We start from the raw sequence: 11,225 nt of genomic DNA on the forward strand, positions 1-11,225 counted from the left end.
ACCAGATCAATTCCCGTATTAAGCGTGATTCATGGGTGAGTTCGAGATTAAATGTGATCAAGGGTCCAAATCCGTTCTTACGCATTCACACCTAAAGAGTTGTGATAAACATGTAATGTTATGTGCTTTGTTTAAGGGGTTGTTTGACAGTTGCTGTATGGTTTTGTACAAAATAATTAAGTGGTCATAATGATTAAGAGGCTTTCATGATATAGTGAAAAATAAAATATAATTGTTTACAATGAAATTAGGGCTCTGAATGGTTAAGGGACTAATGGTACAAAATCATTGATTTGAAACCATTAAGAGAAGATTTACCTCTTAACGATTCAGATGTTACCTCTTAATGGAACTATTAATAGGTAAACAAACAATCTTTAAGTAAAGTTCTTTTTTTAAATTCAACAATTAATTGTATAAACAACCATGTTTCATTTAACATTTAATTATAACACACACACACACACATATATATATATATATATATCTGTGTGTGTGATGGAATAATAATATCACATGTAATTGTCTATAGTAAAAAAGTGTTCTCGTAAAAAAAAAGTTTGATTGCAAACTCAATTTCTATTATAAATTTGAGGAATGATCTCGGTCTCTATTTTATTTAATCCAACAACTCATGTTAAATATAGGGGGTGTTTGGGATTGCTTATTTAAAACAACTTACGTTTTTTTGTAAAAGTGCTTATTAACTTATGTGATATTAAATCGGAGTTTTGTAAAAAGTGTTTGGATTAGCTTATAACGGTACCAAAAAGCAATAAGCTGATAAGTTTTTTTTAGTGTTTGACAAATTTTGCTTATATATGTAAAATGACCAAAAAGACAGTCTTCCATATAATAATATTTTTGATTATACTTATTTGATTTTTTAACTTGTAAAAATTTATTTTTCATCATTTATAATAATATTTTTGACAAAAATTTATATCAATAAGATTAATAATTAACAAACATTAATAAAACATAGTTAAAATGATAAACTGGTAATAAACAGTTTTTCATAAGCCATGAAGGATTAACTTATCAAAAACTGCTTATTACCGGTTTGGCACCGGTATAAGCAGTTTTATTTTTTCTCATCCAAACACTAGCATTTAGTTTATCACCGATGCCAGACTGAAATAAATCAAAAAACATCTAAAATAAACAATCCCAAACACCCTTTAGTTTTTAATTAAAATAATTAAATATTTTTCACCCCTTGGTTTGGGGTAAAAAATATTTAATTTCAATATATGTCTACTTTCTTTTTACCTTTTGTTTTCTTTTTTAATTAAATTTTTTTACCTCCTTAAAAGTTTAAATTTAACTTAAAAATTACTAATATTTTAATCAAATAATTTACATCAGAAAAACGAGAATTTCATGTTCTTTGAAATGATATTCATCTTGATATATTTTTTTTGTTTTCGTTTTACCCGTTCTTTTTCATGAAATGATATGTATGTATTATATTTATTATGAATATTTATGAACGTTCAAGTGAGTACACCAACTCGACACTGTAAGTCCGTAATTTGATATCACCTTCAACGTCGCAAGACACCACGTTTTTCATCACCGTAACCCAACACCCATCGAGATTGAGCAAGAACCTATCGAGACCGGTTGAGAACCGATCGAGAATGGTCGAGAATCCATTCATTGACTTGGTATTTGTTAAACCATAATCTATCACCTTCATATACCATCACTTTCATATTTTATCGAAAATGATCGAGAACCAGACCAATCAAGAACAAATCGAGATCGATCGACAATCCATTGGGACCAATCGACACCAATCAAGAACTCATCAATTTACTTGTTGTGTGTTTGTTTGTGTAAAACCATAACCTACCACTTTTAACTTTTATCTAAATGGATCGAAAAATCTATTCAGATGAATTAAAAACTCATCCAGATCAATCGAGAACCCAATAAAGAAAAACTAAAGTATGTAAAGTTGAAACTGTAGTATATTTATGATGAATATTATGGTAAAAATTAATATTTATGATAAATAGTAGAGAGTTATTATGTGACATACACAACTTTCTGTAACGATAAATTCAAATGTATGTGACGATAAATCTGAAACAAAAAAATGTATTTTTAAAATAAAAAATAAATTGTTAAATGATTTAAATTTCATTTGTAACGATTCTAATCATCAATAAATTGTTACCTTTTTTTTGTCAAAAATATAAACTTCAAGGGTGAGAACTGTAATATTCCAAAAGTTATGTGGCAGATGTTGAAATCACAACTTCACAATTAACAACCGCCATCACTTTTATCCCCAAGTTAAAGAAACTGGGGGAAAAATTCCTCTTAAAACCCTAATTTTGACCCAAATTGACGTTCGTTTTCACCACTTTCGTCATCCTCTTTCTATCCTAATCTTTCCTTCCAAAACTCCATTGGAAGATAACAGATAAAGCTTTCGTTTTTTCGTCTGCAATTCACCCCGATACTTTCTTGTATTCTTTTGGTACAAGCAAGCCCACCACCCACCCGCTCATCCTTACGTCTAACCCACAATCACGCCCACAAATTCATCATCGCTTCTCAATTAACACAATTTTAATCATTATTGTTATCCGCAGCTGCTACGAACCAGTTTTTGATACATACAGGTAGTTATCTCTCTATGGTTTTCAATTCGTTAGAATTTATGTAATTTCGAAGCTCGGTGATGCAATTTTGTGAAGTTATGGATTTGTGATTGTTTGTATTTAATTTGGTTCTTAGGTTTTTATTCATTTTGATAGGTTTTGCTCATACTGCGGAGATTTGGAATTTCCTTTTTGTGTTAATTTTCGCTATGTTCTGTTAGGAACAAATGGAAAAGGGAATGGAAGGGTAAAGTTCCTTTGCTTCATGGCTATATTGTCATACATGATAGTTTATGACAACGTTACAACCCCATTTTTTTGTTAGTTCTCTTTGACAAAATTTGGATTCGGAACAAGAAGATTTTTGTATGATTATTGATTGGGTAGGTGATTCATGCTAGAGAGTTGTGTTTTATTGAGCATGTGCCTGAACTAACCTCCAATGGTTTCTTGTGGGTTTCTCATTTCTGCAACTAATATTAGTCAATTGTTATGTTTGCAGGTGCTATGTATGATGTCGTTGCATATACGGTAGGGTGATTTGATAGGGGATAATGGCATTAGTAACCCACCAGGTTCAGGTAAAAGAAATGTTGACTACATTGTTTTACTGTCTGTATATGTTAAGATGAGAGGTGAATGTATGAATGAACTCTTTGTGAGAGCTAAGAATAAAGAACACGAGAGTTGTAACTTCTACATTGGAACACCTGTTTTTTACCTCATTGGTTATCCCTTCAGATGAATTATTAAGTATCAACAATACTTTTGATAAGAGTAGACAAAAACGATATGTCTGTCTTTTGTTATCAAAACTATTTTAAGTTTGTGCTGTTTTTTAACTCTCTTGAAGGCAACTGAAGTTGTTTTTGGTCAAGATATCTAGGGGATTCATTTACATTCTACTTCTTATGTTATGGGGATTTGCATATGGTAAGTTACAGGGATTTGCATATGATAAGTGATATATTATGTTTATAATCTTAAAACTGATATAAGTCAAACATGAAGGAACCCCACTTATGCATTCGTGATGTACACTTACAATGTTGGTCAAGAACTGGATGTGACTGGGCCGTTCAACTACATCAAAAGTCTTGACTGTGTCCTTGCTTTTGGACAGGATGAATTATGAAAGTTGTTTTTCTTGACAATGATTTCACCGTATTTTAGTATTGAGTTTCCATAATAATATTGACCTTTTATTGCATGTTCTACAGTGGGGGAAGTTTGTTTTCTTCACTGTTATGTTGTCATAGTTGGAAGGCAGAAAGTGCATTCTTTTTGAGGCATCCTTGCAAGTTAAATTTTTTTGTTAGTCGGAAGGCCATCATCAGATGTGTATTAATGTACTTACTAATAATCTTACCTTGTCGACTTTTGGTTCTTATTTTCAGTTTTTGTTAGTGGGAACCATCTTATGGATATATGATAAGCGTTGTGCTCCATGATACATTTTTTTTAGCATGACAATTGGTCTCACCTATCTACACGTTACAAATGTCTGTTACTTTGTATTCATAGTCCTTAATGTTGCTGAATGCAATTGTTTGATGTAGGTGATTCTAATGGATCTTTTATATTTTTTATTTTAAGGGTTCATATGCTCCTCCAAGACCCTTATCTTTGAAGAGAGGGATTGAACCAAAGAAATTTTTAGCAGCATTTCCAATTGTTAGGAGAGCAGATATTATTTTATTGAAGCATAGATCTTATCTATGGTAAGTATCTAGCTTTATTTGTTCATATTTTGATCTTTCACATTTAAACTGAAGTTGGGTATGACTGCTAATGTTCATGTTTTAATATAATTCCTAAGATACTTGTGTTGCGGTGCCTAGGCATTAAGAAATTCTATGATTTCTTGTGGAAACCATGCCTGGTATGATTCAAAGTTGAAGTAGAACATCAATGTTATAACTTCATAAGAGACTCGTTGCCTTTTCCATTATGAAATTTCTTTAATTTCTTATGGTTTTGGAAACCATACATGACATTAAAATGTTTAATTTAATTTGAAGTTGAAGTAGAGCATTAACTAGTTGCAAATGGTTTTAAAGATTCAAAATGGAAGTAAAATAGGATCAATAACCTTCCTATCAAAGTTAGAGTGGGATTATAATGACAGTGTATTCTTGTTGATACTTTGCATTAATGTTCAGTTGCCTTCTATTCCTGTAACTGATATTATTTCTCCTTGTGGCTAGGTTATCTCCTTCCGTTCTGTGTTTAAACATGTTTGAATTATCTCGCAATCCTCAGTATCTTGGTTTGGGTTGGACATCAGATTTTTTCACATACCTGTCTTTTCGTTCGATATAGCTTGTTAGAGTTTGTGCTATGCGGTTACTTGGAGATGATGACTTAGATGCCCTAGCTCCTATCATTCTTAGGGTCTGTTTGTTAACAGCTTAATGAGACTGCAATTTATTCGGTAAGCTTCTAGGGGTAGAGCTTTATGCATAAAACCAAGTTTTTTTTCTAAACTCGTCCCCCCAGTTAAAAAACAAGCTCCTCCCATCAATGAAAAAACTTTCACAAACAAAAACCTTCCCAATCTATACAGACAGATTAATCCACACAAAACAATTTTATCCATAAAGAACGTAATGGAAAATGAACCAAGCAGCCCCCTATTCAACGATGGATAAAGAAAGTTCTGTTCCTTATCTTTTTTATAGTTATGGGCTTACTGCCATACATGGTGGAATTCTTTTAATAATTGCGGAATACTTAAAAATACTATGTAGGAAAAAAATACATAAAGTGATCCCTGATCTTTGTGGGTTTCTTTATTTGCATACCGTATCTAAAAGATCTATCAATTACTTAAATTATCACAATCACATTGCATCATTTTCATCCAAATGGCATGGAATCTTACGAGTTTTTTTAAGTTTTCGAACATTTATGGTCTATGTTTTAGTTCACAACATCTTAGTCTACCTCCCTTAATCTTGACTTTTGTTAATTTGGATGACAATTGGACAAAAGCTCTGTGGGTCTTCTAAGTATGTGATTGATAGTTTTTTAGCTGATTATACATAAAAGAGAGGAAGGGGTTGCTATTGTAAGTTCTAACTTAGGAAATACATTCTGTGTATTTTCCCAGAATTATTTAAATTTTTTCTTCAAACCCCTGCAAAAGCTATTTTTTCACCCTTAGTCCCAACTATATATCCCCTCCCTTTTTCTTGCTTTATTTCAACACACTTTCTCACAGCTTTCTCTCTCTCTCTCTCTCTCTCTCTATTTCCTATCTGCTCTTTCCTCCACATGGACTAAATTCATTGTTCTCTCTTTAATCAAACCCAACTATTGCTAACCCTCCTCATGTATCTTATCCTTTAGCTTTTGGTGGAAATAGAAGTGGTTTTCTTTTTAAATTATAATGCAAGGTCACAAAATTAACGAACATAATGATAAGATAGGGTTATTAGTTATGGGAATGGAAAGAAAGTAAAATAAGAGATGCTTGATAATACGGGGAAACTGAAGGTAGGTGAATTATAAGAGAGAGTTTCTTAGATCAGATATTAGGCCTGAATTAAAGTTCCTTCTCTAACTATGCTTAAAGAAGTTTAAAATAGTCGGAGTACAAAGTGGCCTTTTCGTTTTTACATGAACTGTTACTCTTTCATCCCAAGACCTCATACGGTTTAAATGTAATCAACCAGATAGTTCAAGGAATAATATATACTCATGCCCCATGAAAATTGCAAACTTTGCTATTTGAGAACAATTTCTAAGGGTTATTCGGTCCTTTTGAGTAAAGTTCTTGTGAGATATCTTTTGCAATTGCGTACTTAAAATAGTGGATACCATTTTCTCAAAAAACGAGACTAAGGGCCTGTTTGTTAGCAGCTTAATGGGAATCACAGCTTATTCAGTCAGCTATACATGACTGTTTGGTAGTGGCTTAATGATATAGGAAGTGGCTTATTCAGTAAGCTTCTAGAGGGGAGCTTTATGCATAAAGCCAAGTTTTTTTTTCCAAACCTGCCTTTTCCATTTAAAAAGCACGCTTATTCCATCTATGAGAAAACCCTCCCAAACAAAGATCTTAATCTATACAGATGGAATAATCCACACAGACAACTTTATACAGGAATTGATGGAAAACCAACCAAACAGCCCATAAGAAGCTCCTGTAGCATGCGTTAAGAAATGAATGTTCCAGTTTCTATGGGATGAAGGGAGTGGTGGCTTTGGAGGTTTGATGGTGGTTATTTCTATTTAAAATTTGCAGTAATTTTTTCATTTGTTCTATTTTTTGGAATCATTCATTGCCTCTCGGGTTCTTCTGTGCCTTGAGTAACCGAGATGCAAAAAATGACTTAATTTTTTCTTTCCACTCTTGTCTACCTCGTATACTGATATAATTATTCATAAACAGTGTAAAGGCGCCTCTATCAAAGAGGAAATCACTAAAAATATCATCCTTTAAAGGTAACGTCCAGAACGATGAATCAGGTGGCAGAGAAAATGGGTCGAAATCCATTAAGAATCCCGTCAAACTTTCCTATGTTCCCCAGGATCGCAAAGAAACCTTGGCTGAATCACCAAAGGTGAAGAACAATCATGCTACTCCTACCTCTAATGTCGATGAGACAACGGCAGGGTCTCTAGCCATACAATATCTATTTAAAAGTTGGTTGACGTTATTACGCACGCCACCACCACCACCACCACCATCGAGTCAAGTACCCAATGATGGTCCATTGGAAGAGCCATCTTTGAACGAAAAAGTGGAAACGGACCACAAGATACAAAACAGTGGAAGAGGTGTGATTTTGAAGGCGTTTTCGGGCAGCTTAATGGGTCTGGATGCAGCGATAAAGATACCTGCAATGATCTTGTAAGTCAGAATTCTATTGATTTCAATGAGCTTCATTTAGAACTTCCTTTGAATTCCAAGCGGGTTTCTTGAGCATGCTGTTGCTATAAATATTACAAGTAATTCTTTTTTGCTTCTACACCTGAAAGCATTTGGGTGCGTTTGGTACACGGGACTAGACAGTACAAAAACTTGTCCCATATTTGGCACGACATTAGACTGTGACAGGACAAGACCTGAGTGGGACAAAAATGCTTCTTTTCTGTCCTAAAATAATAAGGGAAATTGACCAAAATAGCCAATCTCCCCTACCAACTTCACTTTTTAGCCACTTTTTTAATTGAATTCTCATTTTAGCCGAAAGCATTTGTGTAAACTTGATTTTCAGATTAAAGAAAAAGAAGAAAAAATATTTTTTGCTTAAAGATTCAGATTTTTTGTAAGGATTCAAATTTTTGCTCAGAATCCTATGCATATGCGCAAGTATTCAAATTGATTTTTTTCCTTCCAGAAATCAGTTTTTAGTCTTTACGCAAAAGCGTAAAGACCTGCTATTTTGGGAAGAGGCTCTGAAAAGTGGCCGAAAAGTGAATTTGGGTGACAGGTTGGCTATTTCAGTCTGATTTCCCAAAAAATCAGGGAGACAAGACAAGTTTGGTAAATTGCTAAACTCCCCGTGTCAAATGAAAACCCTAAAACCCCGCCTACCTCATTCTCGCTTGTCCGGTTCTGTTCAGTCATGTCCAGTCCGGTCCGTGTACCATAAGCATCTTATGGCCTCCTCATAGAGAAATCTCCTTTAGCTAAATGACTTACCTAAATCAACGACCTTCTGACAGGTTTTTAGGCATTCGTGTGTATGGAAGTAACATTCTTCTCTTAAGCAACGACATTGTCAAACCTGTCAGATCATCATGAAAATAAAAAATATCTGTCAAAAGGTCTTTTTACATGAATTTGTCACACTTGTCTTCGTTTCTAATTCGTTTCGCTTGATTTGCAGTATACCCATGTATCTAGCAGTGAATATGAAGTATGGACCGGAAGTCGCCAAGGAACTGACTCCTTTGTGGATATGCGGACCGCTGCTGGTTGCACTTTATATCAAAATCGTTCAAGGGCTATGCTTACTTTACATTTATAGCTTCAAGCAGTCGGTCAAAGTGGTAAACAACTTCCCTGTTTATTATGATTTCGTTGTTAGCGGAAAGCTTGAAGAAACTATAAACGCTCGTTTATGGAAACCTGTGGCCGATTTTAGGAACTTAGGCTTTAAAGGGATATGGAAACACGTTCAAGAATGGATCGTCGACAAGTATTTGGACTACATCGAGTCGATATGGCCGAGATATTGCAAATTGCTGAGGTTTCTGAAGAGGGCCAATTTTATCTAGGATTTTGGAAGAACCAATTTCCTTTTAATCCTCTTTTTCATTCATGTAATGTGTTCCAATAGGGCAGCTTTGAGGCAAAAGTGGTAGGAAAACCCCAGATTTTGAATTGGAGTTCATATCATTCTTGAGGATTACAAGCAAAAAAACAGGTTGGATTTTGTATCTTTAAATACATTGTATTTGAGTTCTTATTCTCAGTTCTTGAGATTAACCATTTTTTACACAAATTATGTGTTGTTTCTCATGAGATGATCTTGAAATTGGCTTTTGATTAACTTGGATATCCAACTTGTTATGCGAGCCGAAATTGGCTTTTTATGTTTGTGATGGTGTGGTTTTGTTTCATTGGGGGTGGATGGTTTATTAAGGGGTGGACCTATGTGGAATGATGCTGGTTCCACCATAAGGGGAAAAAATTACGTTTCTGGATGTCTCAAGTTCAAATCCAAGGAGGAATAAAAATCCTCTTGTGGCCACGGAGGTTCAAATGCGATGACTCCGGACTATCTGCAAAGCAGGTGGTCGCCCTGGGATTAATCGGCTTGCATAGCGGGTTGGATATCCAAGTCAATCAAAAAAAAAAAAAATTACGTTTTTGAAGGGTGTCACTGTTTAGTTGGGTGCTAATCGTGTAGATTTTGAAAGTTGCTAACACAAGACTTTAATGGTTAGGATGGTAAATGCTTCTGTTTTTGTAGTATGTACAAAAGGCCCAGGTTTGAGCGTATACTTGTCAAATTTGTTGTTTTTAGCTTAAATTTTGGTGTTTTTTTTACGTACTTGTGTTTTTTGAAAATATATGTAGACCGAACTTGAACATGGGTCTCTTCTATATAAAGACAAGGAACCAACCAACAAATATATACTAATATTGTGAAAAAAATTAGGTATTTTTAGTCAAATTTGTCACAATTTGAAAATATTTCTTGGTCCGCCTCGGGTTTCTTATGCATCCCTCAGGAAGCAGTTTTAATAGATGGTATGTTTTTATGATATAATAAATCAATCAAATTTGTTGTAGATAAACATGAGATATAAGGCGTGTTGTTTTTGTTTGGAATACCAGTAGAACGGTGTTTTGGTATTTGGACGAGACTGGATTGGAAGATCGAACGATACTGAGGTAGTTAGAAATATTGTGAAAGGTTTTAGGGTTTTAATGTGACATGAATAGCCTTGTAATTTACTGATCTTGTATCATGTTTATGACTTCTGTTTCATCTATTTTCGTGAGAGGGGTAGATCTATGAGGGCTGAGCGGGGTCCCGTGTAGCTGCTCAACCGATTTTCGTAGTTAACTTTTTTGGTGGTATGAAAGGTGCACTTGATAAACTTTTAGTAATGCTCTGAGATATTCGAAAATACAAGGATCATCAACCAAAAAATCTAAAAAGTTTCTTGAAATCAATCACAAAAATGGAAGAGGTCCCTCGAAATCAATAAAAAACCCGAAAAAGTCCATCAAAATCAACAAAAAAAAAACTTGAAGAATCTCTTGAAATGGTGAAATTCGGGTAAAAATACATCGGACAATTTTGTAAACAACAGGTTTTTGAATAGGTAAACACAACTCACAAAACTCGTTTTATTTCTTTTAGCATGTGCTATCATTTAAATGCGTATTAACATTGAAAAATCGAGATAAACATTTATACTGTATTATGAAATATTTTAAAACTCATAATTAGCTTAAACCGACCGAAGTTTGTATTTTTGTGGTTTGATTTGAGTGATTTGGACGCTTCATTTCAAATCGTACCGTTTGAGAAAATCTTAAACCACCGCTTGTGATACTCTATTAAAAAAAGCTTAAACCATCACGACCAGAATACAAACACACACGAGTTGGATTGATCGGGTTGAAGACATTTGAATAATCCAATATAATGTTTGGGGTTTGATAAATCTCGATCAAACCCAAACCAAAATATAACCCAACCCAAACCGTATGAGTTGGATTGGGTTAGTCGGATTGATATTTTGGTACATCAAAATATTCTCGTATGTTGATTACCTTGAATATGTTGTTTTCTTTACTCACAATTCATTTATTTATCATCAATCAATTGGTACAACTTATCCGTACTTATTATTACCCTGACTCTGCTTTAGGTAGGAAAATAAATCTACGTCCCTGTCCTGTTACCTGTCAAACTGGAATTCCCTGTCCTGTTAGGGGTGAAATTTTCATCTCTATGATCAAAACATCACTTGCTTGGTTGCAAGACCCGATGTATGGTTAAGATCAACCCCAACCATAACACCAATAAAAATATCAAAATGGACACATACATTACCAGTCATTTTACAGTAGAGATGGACAAAATGGTTAACGGGTCAGTTCCAATCTCCACGGCCTTGAATTGGTCCCTTTGTATG

At 34.1% G+C, this 11,225-nt stretch overlaps 1 protein-coding gene across 3 annotated transcripts; it reads left to right on the top strand.

Annotated features, from left to right (window-relative positions):
- Window positions 1-2,331: 2,331 nt before the first annotated feature.
- LOC112514439 lies at window positions 2,332-9,073 on the top strand. Of its 3 annotated transcripts, none has more exons than XM_025120918.1 (6): window positions 2,332-2,636; window positions 3,118-3,196; window positions 4,212-4,336; window positions 7,012-7,473; window positions 8,456-8,618; window positions 8,714-8,844. In XM_025120918.1, exons 2-6 carry the CDS (start codon window positions 3,170-3,172, stop codon window positions 8,726-8,728), a joined length of 792 nt encoding a protein of 263 aa, XP_024976686.1. In that variant the 5' UTR covers window positions 2,332-2,636; window positions 3,118-3,169; the 3' UTR covers window positions 8,729-8,844. The 3 variants fall into 3 exon arrangements, with proteins under 3 accessions (XP_024976686.1, XP_024976684.1, XP_024976685.1); XM_025120917.1 differs by adding an exon at window positions 2,772-2,862 and having other exon boundaries at window positions 2,367-2,636; window positions 8,456-9,073; XM_025120916.1 differs by having other exon boundaries at window positions 8,456-9,073.
- Window positions 9,074-11,225: the final 2,152 nt, after the last annotated feature.

The sequence above is a fragment of the Cynara cardunculus genome (genome assembly GCF_001531365.2).
Source record: "Cynara cardunculus var. scolymus isolate 2C chromosome LG 6, CcrdV1, whole genome shotgun sequence".
NCBI lineage: Eukaryota > Viridiplantae > Streptophyta > Magnoliopsida > Asterales > Asteraceae > Cynara > Cynara cardunculus.